This window comes from Mirounga angustirostris, unplaced genomic scaffold (genome assembly GCF_029215605.1).
Source record: "Mirounga angustirostris isolate CCGP_5_RB_7025 unplaced genomic scaffold, mMirAng1.0.hap1 SCAF_2, whole genome shotgun sequence".
NCBI classification, from domain to species: Eukaryota; Metazoa; Chordata; class Mammalia; order Carnivora; family Phocidae; genus Mirounga; species Mirounga angustirostris.
This window is the reverse complement of record NW_026991710.1, coordinates 11812713-11835585: the sequence shown is the minus strand read 5'-3', so window position 1 is coordinate 11835585 and position 22873 is coordinate 11812713. Positions and strand designations below refer to the sequence as shown.

At 38.6% G+C, this 22873-nt stretch overlaps 1 protein-coding gene across 11 annotated transcripts in view; it reads right to left on the bottom strand.

The window, feature by feature from the left end:
* CC2D2A (coiled-coil and C2 domain containing 2A) overlaps nt 1-22873 on the bottom strand; it is a 133916-nt gene that overhangs the window by 5367 nt on the left and 105676 nt on the right. For 8 of the 11 annotated variants that reach the window (XR_010409301.1, XM_064584295.1, XM_064584302.1 and 5 more), the window contains 4 exons: nt 18747-18950; nt 14294-14413; nt 12629-12742; nt 11011-11145 (listed from right to left, as the gene is read on the bottom strand). Coding sequence is in view for 10 of the 11 variants with exons in the window: in XM_064584295.1 (XP_064440365.1) it covers nt 11011-11145; nt 12629-12742; nt 14294-14413; nt 18747-18950 (573 nt within the window). In the remaining variant the exon portion in view is untranslated. Of the gene's footprint in view, nt 1-3756; nt 5164-11010; nt 11146-12628; nt 12743-14293; nt 14414-18746; nt 18951-22873 lie in introns of those variants that run through there. The other 3 variants (XM_064584297.1, XM_064584300.1, XM_064584303.1) reach the window with 2 other exon arrangements.

The following is a 22873-nucleotide window of genomic DNA, read 5'->3' as shown; positions in this document are numbered from 1 at the left end:
TGCATGTATGTAGAGAGAAAGAGACAGCAAGAGGACACACAAGATGCACTTTTTTTTGCATATTTTGATTTGTAAAATCAGCATGCCTTTTACAATCAGAGGCATCATAAAATGGTCACTGGCCACTTTTTCATATTTTTTATATCTGAAGTTGAGGTGCACCTTACCACTGATTGTAGGTTGACAAAATAAGATAGTTCCTGATAAGGAAAAACTTTTTAGAAGATAGACAAGGCTATTCCTTTCTCAGTCTGGCTTTTCCTAACTCGGTTCTTCCCAGCCTCCTAATTGAGTTAGGTGTCTTACCTCTTTGCTTCCACAGCACTCTGTAATCTCTGAATAGCACCTGTCTTGTTGAGGCGTGCAGCATATTGGTTCTGGAATCAGGCCACTTGTATTTGGAATTCTAGCTCCAACATTAACAATGGTGTGACCTTGGGTGATTTTTTTTTTTTAAGATTTTTATTTATTTGTCAGAGCACAAGCAGGGAGGAGCAGGCTCCCCGCTGAGCAAGGAGCCCAGTGTGAGACTAGAACCCAAGACCCTGGGATCATGACCTGAGCCGAAGGCAGATGCTTAACTGACAGCCACCCAGGCATCCCTTGGATGATTTATTTAACTTCTTTGTACCTCATTTTCCTCCTGTATGAAACTGGGATAATAGTACCCACCTCAAGGTTGTTGAGGCAGATTAGTTAATTCACCTCTTAGAACAATGCCTGGTACATAGTAGGTGCTCAGTAATTGTTAGCTAATTTATTACTATTATTGGTGTTTATCATTGTTAATAATTGCCTGTCCATCCCCCTGCCTCCTCACTAGGTATGGCATTGTCTTGAGGACATTTGCCATGTGCCTTATTCACCACTGTATCTTTAGCATATAGCGTCGCTTCTGGCATACAGTAGGCATATTGAACGCCCGTGTGCATCAGTGGTAAATTTGTGCATTCAACATATTTATCAACTACTGTGGGCTGAGTTTCAGTCACTAGGGATAAAGTAGTGAATGAAACAGAGTTCCTACCCTTATGCAGTAGCTAGTGAGAAGATAGTGTGAACAAATAAGTAAATACGTGGGTTTCAGATGATGTTACATGATGGAGTAGATTGTATCACTGACCTCAGTTCTTCACCCCTTCCTATATCTACACTCTGTCATGTTACTTTGCAGTTCCTCCCACTAAAAGGGTTGAAATGTATTTCCCTGCTCCTTGATGTTTGGTCAGTAGAACAGGACGGAAGTGTTAGTGTGTAACTTCTGAGTCTAAGCTAAGGAGGCTTTGTGTGTTCCTGCTTGCCTTTTTGTGCTTCTGCCATTGTCACTGCCGAGTCCCAGAATAAACACACATGAAGCAGAGCTGTCCCAGCTGACCCAGAGAGTCATAAGAATAACAATTTGAAGGCATTTAGTTTGGGGATGGGTTTTTACTGTCTTTACTGTGGCAACAGCTAACTATAAGGGCTGTGGAGAAAACATGGGACGACATGAAATTTCAGGGTGGGCAGGCAAATTCTTGCTGGAAAGATGACATTTGATCAGAAATGCAAGAAGTGAGGGAGAAATTCATGAAGATACCCAGTAAGGGGAAAGGTCATCTATGCAGAGGAAACAGTAAATGCAAAACCTGCTTGATGTGTTGAGGAACAGTGAGGAAGATGGTAGCTTTAGAGGAATGAGCAAGTTAGAGCAAGTAAGAGATGACATCAGTGGAGGATGGGGATGGGTGGCGGGATGGCTGTCAGGTCATAAAAGGCCCTGTGGATTATTTTAAAGAGTTAGACTTGATTTTACAGTGAGCTAGGAATCCACTGGAGTATTTTAAGCAGAGGGTGACATAGTCTGTCTTCCATTTTCACACGAACATCCACTGCTGTTTTGAGACCAGACCCAAGAGGGTAAGGGCAAACAGTGAAGTCTCCAGTTAGGAGGCTATTTCAAATAATCCAGGTAAGAGCTACAGTAGTGTGGATTAAAATAGTAGCAGTGAAATTGGTGAGCTATGGTCAGATTCTGGATATACTATGAAGCCAATAGGATTTGCTGATGAATAGGATGTAGGAGAAAGAGAGAAAGGAATCAAAGGTGACTACAAGGATTTTGGCTAAGTAACTGGACTCATGGAATTGCCTTTTATTGAGATCGGAAAGATGGCAAAAGGAAATTGGGAGTTCAAGTTTGGGCATGTTAAGTTTGAGATGTATGTCTGGCATCTATATGAAGATGATGAGTAAGTAGTTGGATATTTGAGTCTGAAGTTCTGGGAACTAGGTGAGCTAGAGATATACATTTGGGGATTATCAGCATATATATGTTCTTAGGAAGGAAGTATAGATAGAAACGATGTTTGATGAACTTTGAGGATCTGATTTTCAAATTTGGAGAAATAATGAAAAAGCAGTAAAGGATACAGAGAAGTGGCAGCCAATGAGGTTAGGGAGGCTTTGATACTTGGAATTCAAATCAGATTGTTTTAAGAAGGCAAGGTCTTCAAGAACTACAATTTGGCCATAAGGTAGGGAATGTGCAGAAAAGTAGTGGGAAATACTGATGGAAAAAGTTGAGGTCAGATTATATAGGACTTTGAAATCCAAGGCAAGAAGTTTGTTCTTAAATCTGTATGTAGTGAGGTACCTCCGATACTTTTTGAGTGATAGAATGATGAAGCTGAAGGTTCAGAAACTTAGTCAGTGATCAGTGTACCAAATAATTGAGTTGGAGAGATTGTTTAGTTGGTTATTTATAGTAATGCAGGGTGAAACAATAATGGCATGGCCTGGGAAACAACAGGTAGAATCTGTATGATTTGGTATCTGTTAATAGGATTGAAGTAGGAGGAAGTAAGGGAGAGAGGAAATCAAGGACAATTCTGAGGAGTGAATCTGGGTAACTGACATCTGTAGAAACAGGAAGCCAGGAGGAGGAGCTGGTTTTGGAGGCAAGGGGGAAATGATTTGAGTTTTGGATGTGCCAAGTTTGAGGTTTATTATATATATAGAGAGAGAGAGAGAGAACACACTTGTGCATGAGCAGTGGGAGGGGCAGAGGGAGAGGGAGGGAGAGAATCCTTGAACAGACTCCCCGCTGAGCACAGAGCCAGAGGCAGAGCTCTATCCGAGGACCCTGAGATCATGACCTGAGCTGGAACTAAGAATTGGCTAACCAACCAACTGAGCCATCCAGGTGCCCCCAAGTTTGAGATTTTGATAAAGCACTTGGGTGTCTCGCAGACAGTTGAAAATTCAGGATCCAAAGAAAGATTCTGGAGCTGGTGACAGTATTATAACTTCTCGGCCAGGATAGCCTAGATAGAGCTACAGTTAATAATAATAGGTGTGGTCCTGCAAGAAATCTAAATATAGAATTTTCAGGCACATAGACTTTTCTTTTTTCATTTAGTTTACTTTATTCTTTTTTTAGTGGTCTCCAAACCTTTTTTTTTTTTTAATTAACATATAATGTATTATTTGTTTCAGGGGTACAATTCTGTGATTCATCAGTCTTACACAATTCACGGTGCTAACCACAACACATACCCTCCCCAATGTCCATCCCCCAGCCACTCCATTCCTTCCACCCCCCTCCACTCCAGCAACTCTTGATTTTTAAGGAGTGGGAAGAAGAGCCAGTGAAAGAAACCTAAGAAACTCGTAGGAGGAGGAAATGAAAAATGAAAACCAAACAGTTCTTTATCTGCAAACCAAGGTGGAGAAAGTGTTTTTTGGTTGTTTTTTGTTTTGTTTTTTCACGAAGAGGGTATTAACCATGTCATGTGACATAGAAAAGAAGAGAATGAAGATGAGAGTAAACCATTGGATTTATTTATCCATTAGCAAGACAATGGTACTTCTTAGAGTTGAATTTCTATAGGATGGTCAGGGAAGAGGAGCTAGATTATTAAAAGGGTTAAAGTCTGAGTTTACTGAGAACATAGAAGCAGGGGATATAATTAGTAATTGAAGAATTTTTGAAGCAAAGGAAAGAGGGGCAATGGTAGTTTAGGGTGTATCTGGGTTGGCAGAAGCATACAAGCACACCTCTGAGATACTGTGGTTTGGTTCCAAACCACTGCAATAAAGTGAATATCGCAGTAAAGGAAGTCAAGTGAATATGTTGGTTTCCCCAATGCATATAAAAGTTATGTTTACAATATACTGTAGGCTATTAAGTGCACAATAGCATTATGCCTAAAGAAACAATATACATACCTTAATTAAAAAAATATTGCTAAAAAAATGCTAACCATCATCTGGGCTTTCAGCAAATTATCATCACTGATAACAACAGACCATCATAACAAATATAATAGTAATGAAAAAGTTTGAAATACTGCAAGAATTACCAAAACATGACACAGAGACACGAAGTGAGCAAATGCTGTTGGAAAATGGCGTCGACTGACTTGCCTGGCACAGAGTTGCCACAAACGTTCAATTTGTAAAAAACACAGTATCTGTGAATATAACGAAGCATAACAAAATGAGATATGCCTATATTTTGGGACCATTGGACTTCTGAGCATATCACTTGGTAGAGAAATTGAAAAAATATAGGGGCAAGTTGGAATAATGAGTAGAGGTATGTCTTGCAGTAAGAGTGGAAACAGAAACACGGGTAGAAAGGGGAGACACTTCTTTCCTGGCAAAGGAGTACAGGAGGAGAAAGGCTGACAATCCAGAGAGGTTGTGTGGTGGAGCAGAGGGCAGTGGAGGTTTTAGAGCATAGTATCAGGCCAACTAGGCGAGGGTGAGGTCCTCTACCAAGAGAGGTCAAGGTTTAGAGCAGCTTTGGAACAGCTGCCGTGAAGGGTGCCCAACATCATGTGCAACTGTTGTGTTTCTTGTTAGTAAGGGGCTGGGGGTCTTCCTCACAAAACTGGGCTTTATGTAATTAGCCATATTGTTTTGAGAACAGACAGTAATTGTTTTGAGAACTAATAATAATTTTGACAGAGAATGGAGTTCTTTGAGGGCTTTTTCAATGCCAGTTGACTCTGCTTGATTACAAATGTCCTTAACCTGGTTCTTTATAAACAGGAGGAGCTCAGCAGATCGTTCATGATTATGATAATGCTTCTAATTAAAAAAGTAATGAACGTGAGAATGGTAGTCCACAGTGCTCTTCACACTTGCAGTTAATAATAGCTGCCATTTGCTGAAGACCTATGAAAGATAGGTACTTTGTTGGGTGCTTGGCATATATTCTCTCTAATTTTAGCAGTAACCCTAAAGGGTAGACTAGTGATATTTAATTAATTAATTAATTAATTAATTTATGAGACAGCAAGAGCACGTGAATGGGGAGGGGCAGAGGGAGGGAGAGAGAGAATCCCAAGAGGGCTCCACACTGGGTGTGGAGCCTGACACAGCACTTGGTCTCACAACTCCCAGATCATGACCCGAGCCGAAATCAAGAGCCAGATGCTAAACAGACTGAGCCACCCAGGTGCCCCTAGACTAGTGATCTTTAAAGTAGGATGCATACACCAGAGATATGAGGAGAAAATATTAGATCTTCTAATGCCTTTTTATTTTTAAGAGTTTTTTCTGTGTATAATGTAATAATATGTTGATGGGCAAATAAAATACATAATTTATAAACAAAAATGCATATATTGTGGGTGCATGCTCAAGTGATTTTTTTCTGACATCCATGAAGATTGAAAGTGAAGGGATGGAAACAAATCATACAAGTGGAAGCAAAAAGAAACTGGGGTAGCAATACTTATATTGGAGAAAATAGACTTTAAAACAAAGACTGTAACAAGAGACAAGAACACTACATAATGATAAAGGGGACAATCCAAGAAGAGGATATAACAATTGTAAATATCTATGCACCCAAGATAGGAGTACCTTAATACATAAGGCAACTGCTAACAGACATAAAGGAAAAAATTGACAGTAATACAATTATAGTAGGGGACTTTAACATAACACTTACATCAATGGAAAGATCATCCAGACAGAAAATCAACAAGGAAACAGTGCTTTGAATGATATGTTAGACCAGATGGACCTAACAGATAGATAGATATATACAGAACATTTCATCCAAAAACAGCAGGATACACATTCTTTTTAGGTGCACATGGAACTTTCTCCAGTATAGAACATGTATTAGGCCACAAAACAAGTCTTAATAAATTCAAAAAGACTATCATGTGATGCATCTTTTCTGACTACACTGGTTACGAAACTAGAAATCAACCACAAGAAAAAATCTGGAAAGAACACAAATAAGTGGAGGCTAAATAACATGTTATTAAATAATGAATGGTTGAACCAAGACATCAAAGAGTAAATTAAAAAAAAATACACGGAGACAAATGAAAATGAAAAACAAAATCTTTGGGATGCAGTGAGAGCTATTCTAAAGAGGGAAGTTTATAGCAATACAGGCTTACCTCAAGAAACAAGAAAAATCTCAAACAACATAACCTTACTCCTAAAGGAGCTAGAAAGAGAAGAACAAAAAAAGCCCAAATTCAGTAGAAGGAAGGAAATAAGATTAGAGCAGAAAAAATGAAATAGAGACCAAAAAAACCCCAAAAAACAAAAAACAACAACCCCACAAAAAACCCCAGAAAAGATCAATGTAACCAGGAACTGGTTCTTCAAAAAGATAAAAAAGTTTATAAATCTTTAGCCAGACCCATAAAGGAAAAAAAAAAAAAAAAGAGGACTCAAAATCAGAAATGAAGGAAGACAAATAACAACTGACCACAGAAATACACATGATTTTAAGAGAATATTATGAAAAATTATATATACCAACAAACTGGACAACCTAGAAGAAATGGATAAATTCCTAAAAATATATAACTTAAAACTGAAATCAGGAAGAAATAGAAAATTTGAACAGACCAATTACTAACAATGAAATTGAATCAGTAATCAAAAAACTCCTAACAAACAAAATTTTAGGACTAGATGACTTCATAGGTGAATTCTACCAAACATTTAAAAAAGAGTTAATACCTATTCTTTTCAAACTATTCCAAATAATAGATTTGGAAGGAAAGCTTCCAAATTCACTCTATGAGGCCAGCATTATCCTGACACCAAAACCAGACAAAGACACAACAAAAGAAAACTGCAGGTCAATATCTCAGATGAACATAGAGGCAAAAATCCTCCACAAAATATTAGCAAACCAAATCAACAATATATTTAAAAAAATCATTTATGGTCGAGTGGGATTTACTCCAGGGATGCAAGGGTGGTTCAATATTTGCAAGTTAATCAGTATCATACATCACATTAATAAGAGAAAAGATATAGGGGCACCTGGGTGGCTCAGTCGGTTAAGCAGCTGCCTTTGGCTCAGGTCATGATCCCAGGGTCCTGGGATCGAGCCCTGCATCGGGCTCCCTGCTCGGTGGGAGCCTGCTTCTCCCTCTCCCTCTGCCTGCCTCTCTGCCTACTTGTTCTCTCTCTCTATCTCTCTGTCAAATAAATAAATAAAATCTTAAAAAAAAAAAGAGAGAAAAGATATAAGCCATATATTCATATATTCATCTCAACAGATGAAGAAAAAGCATTTGGCAAAGTACAACATCCATTCATAATAAAAACTCTCGGGACGCCTGGGTGGCTCAGTTGGTTAAGCGACTGCCTTCGGCTCAGGTCATGATCCTGGAGTCCCGGGATCGAGTCCCGCATCGGGCTCTCTGCTCAGCAGGGAGTCTGCTTCTCCCTCTGACCCTCCCCCCTCTCATGCTCTATCTCATTCTCTCTCTCAAATAAATAAATAAAAAGAAAAAAAAATCTTTAAAAAAAAAAACCTCTCAACAAAGTAGATTTAGAAGGAACATATCTCAACATAATAAAAGCCATATATGACAAACCCACAGCTAACATACTCAATGGTGAAAAACTGAGAGCTTTTCCTCTAAGATCAGTAATAAGACAAGAGATGTTCACTATCACCACTAGTCACAGCAATGAGACGAGAAAAGAAAAGGCATTCGAATTGGTAAGGAAGAAGTAAAACTTTCACTATTTGCAGATGACATGATGCTATATAAAGACAACCCTAAAGACTCCAGCAAAAAACTCCTAAAACTGATAATTGAATTCAATGAAGTGATAGAATACAAAATTAATATACAGAAATCTGTTACAATTCTATACACTAATAATGAAGTAGCAGATAGAGAAATTAAGAAAACAATCTCATTTACAGTTATGCCAAAAATAATAAAATACCTAGGAATAAATTTAACCAAGGAGGTGAAAGACTTGTACTCTGAAAACTATTAAACACTGATGAAAGAAATTGAAGATGACACAAACAAATGGAAAGATATTCCATGCTCAGGGATTGGAAGAACAGATATTGTTAAAATATCCATACTACCCAAAGCAATCTACAGATTTAATGCAATCCCTATCAAAATACCAATAGCATTTTTCCCCCCATAGAACTAGAACTAATAATCCTAAAATTTGTATGGAACCACAAAAGACTCCAAATAGCCAAAACAGTCTTGAAAAAGAAGAACAAAACTGGAAGCTTCTCAATCCCAGATATCAAGATATACTACAAAGCTGTAGTAATCAAAGCAGTATAGTATGGTACTGGCACAAAAATGGACACACAAATCAACAGAGCAGAACAGAGAGCCCAGAAATAAACCCATGCTTATATGGTCAATTAATCTTCAAAAAGGAGGCAAGAATATGCAATGGGAAAGACAGTCTTTCCCAACAAATGGTGTTGGGAAAATATGTAAAAGAATGAGCTGGCCCACTTTCTTACACTGTACACAAAAATAAACTCAAAATGGATTAAAGACCTAAAAATGAGAGCTGAAACCATAAAAGTCCTGGATGAGAGCACCGGCAGTAATTACTCAGACACTGGCTGTAGCTACATTCTTCTAGATATGTCTCCTGAGGCAAGGGAAACAAAAGCAAAAATAAACTACTTGGACTACATCAATATAAGAAGCTTCTGCACAGCACAGGACACAACAAAACTAAAGAACAACCTACAGAATGGGAGGAGATATTTGCAAATGATATACCCGATAAAGGGTTAATATCCCAAATATGTAAAGAACTTACACAACTCAACACCAAAACAACAGCAAAACCCCCAAGTAATCCAATTTTTAATTTTTAAATTAATTTTTAATTACTTAAATTTTTAATCCATTTTTAAATGGACAGAAGACATGAACAGACATTTCTCCAAAGAAGACATACATATGAAAAGATTTCCAACATCACTAGTCATCAGAGAAGTGCAAATCAAAACTACAATGAGATATCACCTCACACCTGTCAGAATCGCTAAAATAAAAAACACAAGAAACAAGTGTTGGTGGAAAAAAAGGAACCCTTGTGCACTGTTGGTGGGAAATGCAAACTGGTGCAACCACTATGGAAAACAGTTATATTTTTTTTCTCAAAAAATTAAAAATAGAATTACCATATGATCCAGTGATTCCAGTACTGGGTATTTACCCAAAGAAAATGAAAACAATTAATTTGAAGAGATATATGCACCTCTGCTGTTTATTGCAACACTATTTACAATAGCCAAGATATGGAAAGAACACAAGTGTCTACTGATAGATGAATGGATAAAGAAGATATATATATATAATGGAATATTACTGAGTCATAGAAAAAAATGAGATCTTGCCATTTATGACAACCTGGATGGACCTATGGGACGTAATGCTAAGTGAAATAAGTCAGACAGAGAAAGACAAATACCACATGACTTCACGCATATGTGGAATTTAAGAAACAAAACAAAAGAGATTAAAAAACAGACCATTAAATACAGAGAACAAACTGGGGGTTGCTGGAGGGGAGGTGGGTGGGGGGATAGGTGAATAGATAAAGGGGATCAAGAGCACACTTACTGAGATGAACACTGAGTACAGAATTGTTGAATCATCGTATTGTACACATGAAACTAATATAACACTGTGTGTTAATTGTACTTCAGTAAAAAATACACATTGGGGATGCATGCTGAAATGATTTTTCTGACAGATGCATAAAGTTCAGACCACTAAGATGATGATGATAAAAACAATCATAGCAGACAGTATAGAGTTGTCCCTGTATGTTAGCTGCTTTACACTGGTCATCTCATTCATGGCTCACAACACTCTTCAACGTAATTGCTACCATTACCTCCATTTTACCAATGAAGAAGCTGAAGCTGTATGACATAAGAAATTTTCCCAAGCTCACACAACTAGTAAATGATGAAGTTTAAACTCAGGTAGTCTGACCCCGTAACTCATGTTTTTAACCACTGTCTTATGTGGTACCCTTCATAATTAAGTTTGCCCCCTATCACCTGGTGGGTACTGGGAGTCTCTCTTTAAAAAGGGAAAGGAAGGGAAAGAAAAAAGGAAGAAAGGAAGGATGAAAGGAAGGGAGGGAGCAGGAAAGATGGGAGGGAGAGAAGAAGGGAAGGGAGGGAGGGACCCAGTCTTCTCAGGTGATAAATTTGCCTCACTTAGTTCTCAAAACACTATGAGTTAGGTACTTATAAACTCTGTTTTGGAAGAGACAAGTGAGGACAGAACCAGGACATAAATGCAGGTCCTCTGAATCTGATTTCTATATTCTTTAACCTCATTGTGCTTCTCTGCAGATCAGGTGACTAATTCAACCAAAAGTTACTGTTTAGGACATCTTGCCACGTGCTTGACGTACATTTCGTTAACTGTTATGTATGTATGTTTATATAAATTTTTTGGTACATAAAATTTTATTAAATCAGTAGGTCAATTAAAAAAAAAGCAACAGTCGGGGTGCCTGGGTGGCTCAGTTGGTTAAGCGACTGCCTTCGGCTCAGGTCATGATCCTGGAGTCCCTGGATCGAGTCCCGCATCGGGCTCCCTGCTCGGCGGGGAGTCTGCTTCTCCCTCTGACCCTCCCCCCTCTCATGTGCTCTCTCTCATTCTCTCTCTAATAAATAAATAAAATCTTTAAAAAAAAAAAAAAAAGCAACAGTCATCCAAAGGTAATACTTACATTATCGGGACCTATTAAACAGCCAACACTTTTTAAGGGGCAGAATGTATCAAATTGTCCATAAAAATGTCCAGTGCAGGGATTCCATATTAAATAGTGACTTTGCTCCTGAGTTAGCACATAGGCAGTTGGACCCTGAAGGAAGATAGTCATTAAAACAGTTTCTAATCAATTATGCAATTGAGGTCAAGATTAGTTTGCACACAGAATTAATTACTTTGGTTGGACTCCATTTCTAAAATTCATGGCTAATGATGAAAATTAGTTTGAAGTTCTAGGCTGCATTGGATTTAAGAAATAAAATCAAATGTTCATTTTTGCAAAATGCTTGCATCTGCTAGTACAGTAGACCAAATAGGGATAGTTAAGTATTTAGAAGGCTGATTATGTCTGAATACAACTTCTGTTTTTAATACAGTAACTAGTGTTTGAGATACATTTATAATTATGTAAATGCATAGAAGATGTTTTGAAAAGATACGTACCAACCTGTTAGCAGTGAATACACCTGGGGTAGGGAGTGGGTTTGGGGGTTAGAGACTGACAAAGTACTTTAACTTTTTTACTCAGAGTACTTGTCTATTACTGTATTATTATTATTATTAATTATTATTTTTTTTTACAGTGAGCATTTATTCATTTACTGCTCGTGTGTGGACTTCCTTTGATGTTCACAATAGCCTTCTGGGGAAGGCAGGGCAAGATTTATTATCCTGGCTTCCTGATAAAGCTCAAGAGTTGTGAATTGACTTGCTTAGAGCCACACAGCTCATGAGGAAAAGGCAGAGCTTTGAACCCAGGCTTCATGACTTCCTAGCCTAGTGTTCTTTTCCGTGTACCAGCCTCCCTGAAAGATAACGATGGGGAATGAATTAGTTTTTGGATGTGATAATACCTGCCCAGTGGCAACTCATGCTACCTAATTCCCAAGGATTCCTGGAAACTTGTGGCCTCCTTTGGATACACTCTTTGGATAAGCTGCTTCAGTTCATGTGAATTTTCTAAACTCGTACCCCAAATTACCCTAATATTCCCAAAATTTAGGGACATTTGCAGTGGGCTGGGGGAAACATTCTAATAGTTGGTATCTCCAGTCCAATAAAAGTAACAATAATATCAAAATATAGCTCCTAACATTCTTTTCTTTGCTCCTGTGGTTGTCTGCTGGGTTCCCCTTTGCCTGCTGGTTAGTCGCAGATGCCTGAGGAAGCAGTGGGCATGACAGAAGAGGTCTCTAACCTCGCCACACTTCTTCAGATCCCCTTCACTCCTTAGCATGAGTAGCACTGGATCACTAAGGGAATCAAAATTCTGAGTACCATGGGCAGCTGGGGGCTCAAACTAAAAGGACAGAGTCAGGTGGGGCCTTTGAGTGATAAAGGTTCAGATTTGCCAAAAAAAAACCCCAATCAGAAGCACTGATCAGAGCCCTAGTGCCACTAAAAACCATTTCATGTCTTATCACTGGTTCTCTCTCCCCACGGTGCAATCTCTGGGCCACTTTCCTTTCAACTCAAAGGATCGTTATGCAAATTAGTACTGTTCATAATCTGGAACCTAACGCAAGTGTCTTAAGACAACTACACTCCTCTGTTGGAGCTAGCCTGCGTGGTCTTACCTCAGGAATAGCACTGCCCATCATGAGCCAGGCCTTCTTCCCCAGAGAGAGAAAATAATTACATAGTAATACTGCATGCTCTTCTTCGTCTCCTGCCAGGAGATCCAGAAATTGCTGATGGAGATGGAAAGAAAAGAAAAACGATGTTGTTGACTGACTGCTTCATTCTGGATGGGCCATACAGGATTTTTAAAAAGTCACTGTTAAAACTAGTGCCTTAAAGTAGAAGACCTATTTTAAAAATCGTTTTTTCCATATTTTGGTACTATGTTCTAATTCGTTAAAACAAACAAACCAATATGGTATTTTCTCTGACATAGATGACGTGGATTTCTAGAATCAACACTATGGTGGGGGAGACAAATTTTAAAGTTTTACTTCTTGTTTTGAATTTATATATGATAGCTCACTATGTGTTGAATACTTTTTTAAAGACTATTTTTACATCAGTTTTAGGTTCACAGCATAATTGGAGTAAGAGATTTCCCATCTACCCTTGCCCCCACATGTTATCAACATCTACCCACAGAGTAGGATGATTGTTAGAACTGATAGACCTACATTGAACATCATAATCACCCAAAGTCCACAGCTTATGGGAGGGCTCACGCTTGGTGTTGTACATTCTTTGGGTTTTGACAAATGTGTAATGACATGTACCCTTCATTAGAATCTCACAGAATACTTTCATGGCCCTAAAAATCATTTGTACTCTGCCTGTTCATATCTCCCCGTGCCCTGCCCCCAAATTGTTTTAAGTACATTGCATGCATTAACTCATTTAATCCTAGAATAAACTTTTGAGGGAGGTACTTCTCTTCCCATTTTATAGATGAGGATGTGGAAACACAGAGAAGGAATACCTAGGGAGTGGGAAAGCCAATCTGGCTCGAGAGCCCATGAATTATTCTGTTCTTTGCATATTTTCTTTAGATGTCTTGAGGTTGTGGAAATGTTACCTCTAATACTGTCAACATTATGTTGCCAAAATATCCTGGGGAACAAAAAATTTAGTGTACTTAAATTTCTTTGGTTTAGAGCTATCTTTCAAAGGATATTAAACAATATCCTACAATTATCCAAACATAGTACACATGAGATCCAGAAGCAGAATAAATACCTGTGATGATATATGTGTTTGTCTCATAGAAGATCCATTTGGTTGTAACATACACAGATTGTAAATTCCATGAGGGCAGAGGCCATGTTTATTTCGCTCATAGCCTGAATTTAGTACAATGTCTGATATGTGGTAGGTGACCAGGAAGTACATACGGAATCAGTAATGACATGGCATGCCTTAGGAAGCCCATAAATTATGGAATATATGAGTTCCATGTGTAATATAGAGCGTAATTTTGATTTTTTTTTTTAATGAATGAAACTGGGATATTGTTAAGATAATACTGGGAGGATAAATCAGTAATAAGACTTCTGAAATGTTTTTTATTCTTTGTGCAAATATTTTTTTCTTAATTTCTGAACTTGGTCAAATGGAACCAGAAAGAAAAAATACTTCAGAATTTAGCTCCGTCTGCTAAACAGATGACCAAGTGGATTTTTATAAGGACCAATGAACACTGCAATTTAAAATTATACAAGCCTTTGGCCCGTGTTCAATGAAGTCAGCACAAACTAGTAAATCCATGAGGAAGAGCTACTCACATCAGATGTGCTCCACATGTCACAGATGCCAGCAAATGAAACTGTGTCAGGCAAGAAAGGAATCAATGATACATATCGAGCCACCAGTTCCTGTTTGAACAAAAAATAATCGAGCAGTTCCTGTTTAAAAAAATAATGTGTGGTAAAATAGAAAGCTGGATACTCTACCTCATTCCTTGCAAGAAAGTTTCATGTATCACAAACATTTATGTGTACAAAATGAAGTGAATGCTCACCAAGTGTTTACTGAGTGTTGTGTTAACATTATGTCATTTCAGTCTCCGCACACATCCTACAAAGGAAGTCACTGTTAATATCCAGCTTTCACACACGAAGACACTGGCTGCTAGGTCGCTTTGAAATGTCCTCTTTTTTTTTTCCTGCACTTCCTTACTTTCTGGTATAAGAAGACTTTCACAGTCATCTTGTATTTCTTCTAGCTCAGTCCAGAAAGGAGCCATTTCTCCAAGGAGCTTTTTAGAGAGTAATAGTACTTAGAAACCAAGATCAGGGCATCATTGTAGTTACGACTCATGTTCCTGCAGTTTGTAAACATCTTATTTGTGGCTTTTCATTTCCTTTGTGGTATCTTTGATAAACCCAAGTTCTCAATGTTAATATGGTCAAATGGATCTTTTTTTTTCTTACAGCTTGTGTTATTTTCCATCTTGTTTATGAAATACTTTCTGTCTCACGTCATAAAGATGACTTGTAATAAGTCTTAAAGATAAAGTTAAAAAGTCATAAAGATAAAAATGCCTTCATATTTAAGTCCTCAATCTGTCTGCACTTGGATGTGAAGTAGGAATCTATTTTTATTTTTTCCATATGTAAAAATCAGTGATTCCAGTAAAATTTATGTAATAGTCAATCTTTTCCTTACTAATTTCCAATGCTAGTTTTGTCATCTGTCAGGTTTGAGTGGGTTATATTTGAGTGGACTTTTTATTCTTTTCCATTTTTCTCTCTGTTATCTGTGTGTCAATACCATTTTACTTTAATTACTATGGTCTCATAATAGTCTGGATGTGTGGTATGGCAAATCTTCCCACTGAGTTCTTCTTATTCCTCAGGATGTCTTGGCTATTTTGGCCCTTTGCACCGTCATATAAATATTAGAATCAGCTTATAAAGGCCCACCATAAACGGTTTAAAAATCTAGTTTGACAGTCTTTGTTTTTTAACTGGAAAGTTTAACCCCTTTGCTTTGATTGCGATTACTAGTAAACATTTAGACTATTTCTACTACCTTATTCTGTGCTTTTTATTTTTCACACTTTTTTCTATGTTTCTTTTTTTTCTCACCACTCTCTTCTTCATCCCATTTCATTATTTTATCTCCCGCCACTTTGGAAGCTATATGCACTTTCTTTTATTCTTTTAAGTGATTAATTTAGAAATTTCAACATGGGGGCACCTGGGTGGCTCAGTCGGTTGAGCCCCTAACTCTTGATTTCAGCTTGTGTCATGATCTAAGGGTCATGGGATCGAGCCCCCTGTTGGGCTCCGCACTCAGCACAGAGTCTGCTTGTCCCTTTCTTTCTCACTCTGCCCTCACCTACTTGTGCCCTCTCTAAAATAAGTAAATAAAATCTTTAAAAAAGAAATTTCAACATGAATATTTAACTTAAACTCTATAAGTTAATAAATATCTTCACTTTCCTCTTGGAAAATACAAGGGAATTAAAATACTCTCATCAGTCCTGTCCTGACATGCATTTTTTCCAGGATTTTTGTTTTTAATTACTATTTTCCATCCTCATTGCTAGTATTATTGACATGAAGACAATGCCTGTTTAGATTTACTCACAAATTTCCCATTTTCTTTACCATTATGCGTGGTTGTCTAGGATTTTCTGAGAGTTTTCCTTCTCTGAAGTATATTTTTTAGAAATTTCTTAAGTGAGAATCTTTTGGTTGTAAATTCTCCAATGTTTGTGTGAAAGATGGTTTCACTGGATATAAACGACTAGTTTGATGGCTATTTTAATACCTTCAGCCTTTTGAAGATATTATGCCTTCTCTGACTTTCATTTGTGCAGCTGAAAAGTCCATTGGTTGACTCATTGTTCTTTTATAGAAAATCTGTTTTCTCTCCAGCTGCTTTTAAGATCATCTTTGTAGTTCCCTATCATGTGCCTAGATTTTAATTCTATTTTATCTTATGTAGGATATACTGGGCTTTCTGCATCAGAGAATTGTTGTCTTTCATCAAGTCTTATAAATTCTCAGCTCTCTTTGAATGTTGCCTTTCTCCTTTCATACAGGGTTTGGCTGTCCTGCCTCTATCATCATTGTCTCTGAACCTTTCCTTTAAATCTTCTATTTTTTGCTGTCTCTGTGCTGTATTCCAAGTAATTTCTTTGCATGCATATTCCAGTTCATGAAGTCTCTCTGTACTTACCTGTATGTAACTTAACTCTGAATTTAACTGTATTTTATGTTTTGCTTAAGCCAGTTGTTCATTGTCTCATTTTAACTATTCTATTTTATATTTCTGTAAGTACCATGCATTTATTTTTAACAACCTGCCTGTCAGTTCTGATAGTCTACTGTTCTTCTGTTACATTTTCAATTCCCTGGATTTCTTAAACTTAGCAAACATATCTATTTTATATTCTGAATCTGATAATTCTAGTATCTGCAGTCTTTGTGGACTACTCTGCAGTGTGTTGTATGTGCTAACTCTTGCCTTCCTCATGGTGACTTATTCTTTATTGGTGATTTTTTTTAAGATTTTATTTATTTGAGAGAGAGAGCACAAGCAGGGGAAAGCATAAGCAGGGGAGAGGGAGAAGCAGACTTCCCATGGAGCAAGGAGCCCGATGTAGGGCTGGATTCCAGGACCCTGGGATCATGACCTGAGCTGAAGGCAGCCACTTAACCGACTGAGTCACCCAGGCACCTTATTGATGATCTTTTATGTTTGTGTTGCTTGGAACTTTGGAACTTTTTCTGTTTGTTTGTTTGTTTTTAAGGTTGAGTTTAAAGGGCATTCTTCTAGAAAGATTTCTTTTTCCTTCTGTCAGGGATTTAGGGGCATTAGAACAGGGAACACTTTCAATTAAATTTTCAGCTGAAGTTTTTTTTGGGTCATCCGGGCAGTGTAAATTCCAGTCTCAAGTGTGAATAAATACAACTTAGTGATTAGGAATTCCCCGGAGAAACTTCTCATTTCTCTTCCATCCACAGTCAAGGCTGAGACAGGCAAGATTCTTTCTGCAAAGCTGGGTATTTCCTGGTGTACCCACTGTTGACATTACCTGTCGAGAGTCCTAACTCTGTACCTGAGTCTCTAATTCAGCCCCCCTCCCTGCCCTGGCACCACACATTACCTCCTTCCCCACACAGCCTTGTGGGCATGCCTTGTGTAGATGCCCAGCTCTAGGCATCAGGAATTATTGGACGACCTCAGAGCAGACACTATTTCAGACTCTCACCCTTGTGGAACCTGCTTCATTGTTCCCTGTCTCTGAGTTCCCCCCCTGCCGCCTTAGTTCTATGTCCGCCGTGATTTTAAAAATGGTTTAAATATTTTATTCATCACTCCGAAGTGTTCTCTCCTGGGAGAAGTTTTCTGCATATTTACTATGCTAAGAAGAATAGAGGGAAGTCCCTATTGTGATTTTTAATAAAAATTGATTAATAAAAAAAGTATCTGAAATGTGGAACACAAGTTTTACTTTTTTGCTGTATCTATATCTGCAAATAGATATACCATCACCCTGTTCCTAAATTATTATGTTAATGACTTATTAGCAGCAACTACTCCCTAGACTACCCACTCTCTAAAGATAGTTATGGGTTACAGTATTCACTTAAAAATAGCCTGTTTAAAATACGGCTTCTGTTCATGTGTGGTTGTGATGGGGAGGGTGCTCTGCAGCCAGAGAATGCGCACGTATATTTAATGGCTCAGTATGGATGCGTTCTGTGGTGACGGCTCACACGCTGTACATCCTCAAATCTTGGAAATAATTTTCGCCTCATTGGAAGTCAGTGATGCCTATAGTATTAAGTATAATACTGAATAGTTACCTTGCTATGGTAGAAAGTGCATGAGTTCTGAAATCAGAGGCCTCGGTTTGAATCCCAGAAAGTGATGGAGGACGCATAATGAAGGCATGTTTATGTAAGACATTGCCAAAGTGTAAAGCATCTTCCAAATGTTAATTTCCAGAACCAGTCTAGAGCCAGGGACATGGTAAGCACCCCACGGTCGTTCACTGAAAGAATGAACTAAGGATTACTACCCTCTCTGGTACCTTCAGACTTTTCTAAAGAAAGTGAGCCTCAGAGTAATAAAAAAGTGCTAATCATTTCTTTCACCACTAACGATCTCAATATAGTGACTATCTTAAGTCCTAGGAAATATGGTAATTAAGAGGGCGGTATATTAAAACTGTAACACATTTTTAGGAGCAGCCGTGACAGGCTTGTGAAACACACTCACCGCCATTGCCTGGGGGCTGTTGGGGAAGGCATCCAGGAGCTCCCGTGGAGGGTTTAAAGGCTTGAGGTAACGGGTGACAAAGACGGTTTTCCCACTGATGTCAGTCACCGTTGTGAGGCACTGGCGGTGTGGAAACTTTAAGGCACATTCGGTTTGAAACTTCTCTGTTGCTTGAAGCAATTTCTCATCTTCCTGAGAATCAAACTTCAAAAACAAAGACTCCATGGAGTTTACATCTGATTACAGGAGACACAGAACGCGTTGCGATCCCACAGTCGACATGAACTAAACATGCGCTTCAGGAACTATGATTAAGTGACCCCTTACACTATTGCCTTGCCCTGGAGTCCCAGGGCTTTATTTAATTATATTTATAATCTAAAGATTAGATGGATTCATTAAATACTTAAAATGTATTGAACAGGATTGAAAGAAAGCAGTCAACAGGCAAGCAGCCCTATGGAAAACTATAACCACCTATATAGAAAGTAAAGTATAATGTACTAATTCTGATTGATGAGACCAAGCAGTAGTTTTATGTGTATTTTGACATTGGTTTTAGAGGGGGGAGGGGCCCAGAAATCTAACATCTCAAAGGCAAAGCTTGAGCAACTCATGTTAAATGCATAACAACAAATTGACAGATACATGTTGATATGTTAAGTTTTAAATCCATGATCAATGTAATACATAATAGTAATGGGTCTCAAGCAAAAAGGAAACAGAACTAGAAAGATCAAATGTATTATATTTATTTTAAGCAGTTCTCTGATCCAAGATGAGCTACCAATTCCCAAGCTTCTGATAGTAACTCAAAGCAGATGAAACAGAACAATTTTCATTTGCCTTTAGACACATGTAGTAATTTTTTTCCCTGAAGCTATTGCTAAAAAAAAAGTTTGAAAAAAGCAGATATTTAAATGTTTTTACAAGAATTTTATTGCTTAGTATAAAAATATACATATGGTTGCTTACATTTCAAAGGGTTTCAAGATAAACTCAAATAAAATTTTATTAGAAAAATTAACTGTTAAGTAGAATTTAGATTCTAGGCAGTGCCTGAAAATGTGTTTGTTTTGAGAAGGGAAGTGCACCCAAATATCCTTCTCATACTCTGCTTTATTTATTTATTTTTTTAGCATTTAAAATCACTGATAAGTTTACTCTGTCTCCCCCTATAGAGTAAGATTCCTAGAATCGGGGATTTTGTTTTGCTCTTGTTTTTTTATCTCCAGTACCAATACCACCTGGCACGTAGTACACATAGTAAGTGTTTAACAAATATTGTTGAGTGAATGAACAGGTGCACAGAAAACATCCCCTTACTTTTTTATGACTTCAGATAGAATCTAGACTATCCCAGCTGTTCTTGATTTCTGTTTCATTGGAGCTGGACTGTGGCTCCTGTTTCTAATTCGATTGCTGTACCCTGAGGGATTGGGGTAGTGGTTGTGGAGATTAAGTAGGATGGAGGCACTTCCGGAAGCCTCCCACATACTCCCATGGGATGTCCCTGACATCTGAAACTGAACATCATCGTCATCTGCATCATCACTGTAACCACCTACCACTCAGCATACCGCCGCCCCACGGTAGCTGCCCGACAGATGTTAGGACGGAGATATAAATAAATGGAAATGGTGAGCTCTGAAGACTTGTTTGGTATAGGTGTGTCACAGACTCCTGGGATAGAACTGTCACCCCAGAAATAATTGTAACTTTAGAAAGACGGAGAATCATGCAACAAGAGTGCTATGAAACAAAGCACCCAGTGAATTCATCCCTATGTTCTTTACACTCATTTATTTACTTACTCATCCAGTTATTTGCTGAGAGTCTGAAAGGTACCAGGTGCTGTGGATAAATGAGTATGAAACAGTGCCCTAAGCAACTTCTAGCCTAGAGGAAAACACTAACAAGCAGTCAGGCACTTGAACTACTTGACCAGAGATTCTATGGAGATAAACACAGGGTGCCAGGGGAGCACTTAAGAGGCAGCAATAGGCTTTGCCCAGAAAGAGCAACAAAAACCTTGAATCAGTCCTGACTATTGGCCTTCTAGGTTGAAGAAACTATGTCTAAAATGTTTTCTACCACTTGGACCTGGATGTGCAGTTGTGTATCTTGACTACGTACCTAGTGCTTCGTGAGAGCAGGGCCCATGCTTGAATCATCTTGTGTTCCTCTCTGCCCCGAGCATACACAAGGTAAGCATTTAAATAAGTATCTACTAATGGTCACTGATACTTGCTTAGGTCACCAGGATGCCATTCCATGGAGCGAAACAGTGATTTGCGGAGGAGTATGCCATCTTGGTAATCTAAGAAGTGCCAAGGGAAAGCTAAATACTAGAAGAATTTGGGTTGTTTATTACAAAACAAATTAAGGGCTAACTGACAAATTCGCAGTTTGATTCAACACAAAATGTGGAAGATTCTTAACTGGTTCAATTTTTTTTTTTTTTTTTTACCTCTAGGTTAGTGTCAGTATTTACAGAAAATCAAATGGGTTCAAAACCTCTCTTTGGACACACTGTGACAGCTCTCCTAATCAGAAATCATTGTCACAGCCGCGCGGTCTCTGTAAGAAGCAGCTCATGGATTTTATAGGCTTGGAAACGTGGAGATGGTGCCCAGCATGCAGGCTACATTCACACCTATGACTTCCTACATTCACAGCTAACTAAGAATCTCTCTGGCAAAATGAAATGGGCTGAAAGACAGAGCTGGACATTCTTCATGGAACTTCCAACATCTGCTGTAGCTCATCGCCAAGGGATCGCACATACACCAGGACCCATCAGCTTCCATGAAGTGGCAGGGGATGGAAAGCAGCTAAGTAAAAGCCTAATAACTACCAACAGATGTAAGACAAAATACCTGGTATACCTTTTTAAGCATGTCACTCATCTATCAGAGGCAAGAAAGAAAAAAAGAAATGAGAGGAAGACTTTATTAACAGAAATAATCTATTTTTAAAAACTTAACTTTTCTCAAGACAACGTAAAGCAGTTATAGGAAGAGTGTCAGGAGTCGCTACTGATTCTTGCGAAAATTCCATGAGTAAATCCCTTAAAAAGTCAGGGAATGGTTCCCCATGGGATAATGATGGAAGGAAGACTCTGATTTGCTAATTCTGGAAGTTGCTGATAAGCAGAAAACCAATTCCAGGTTGTGGGCTCTATGCTCTTAGGGTGAGAGCTTGTCTCTCCCGAATCATCTGCAGGGGACTCACCCAGCAGTGTTTTCTGCCACTGTGTTTAGGACATCAGGGTGTTTTTGATCCACATGCTTCCTCATCAAATAGCAGCAAAGAACCTGCCCTCCAAAGGGGTTTCTTAAGCCTCCTTTCAAGAGGCCTGAGGGAGATGCTCCACACACAGCGGAGCAGCAAGGGACAGCCCTGTCACCTGGCTGTAGGCAGGGCAGGCTGCGGACCTGGGGCTGGGCTTCAGGGCCCGAGGGGTGGGGGGCAGTGCCAGGTGCTAAGGCGGCTCTGGGCTCTGGGTTCAACTCTTTGGCCGCGGTCGCAGACTGCTTTCACATGCTTTGGAAGCTCACCTCCAGATGGAGTGCTTTTCCTTCGTGAAGAAGACATAGAAATAGCAAAACCATCTTTTGTCTGGGAGCATTCTTCTGTATCAACATGCTTGTTGGCTTTCTCTTGAGTTTATACATGAAGGAAGAACATTCAGCATACATGTTTCACTTCCTAGAAATATTCTGAAGCTAATGTATTCTGCCATGTTTTCTAGAGAACAGATTTGTCACAGCGTTTGTGACAAAGGCCAGCATGTGAGATTAATTTGAATTTCAGTAGATTTATTTTTTCCAATAATCCTTGCAAAGGGGAATAGGGATAGTATTTTTCTCTGTGAACCAAACTGTAATACTGAAACAGAAACAGAGGAATGTGCTCATTTTTTTTTCCATCTCCATCTGAGTCTTAATTACAAAGCTAAGATGGATAAACTAAAGAGTCAGCAGGAGAATCCGCGTCTAGCGTAGTAGGTGACAAGCTGGGTTTACACATGAACGTAAGCTCCGTGGGATTTTTCTCTGCTTTTCTAGGCTGCTGTATCCCCAGTGCCTGAGAAATGCCTGTCACACAGAAGATGCTCAGTAAAT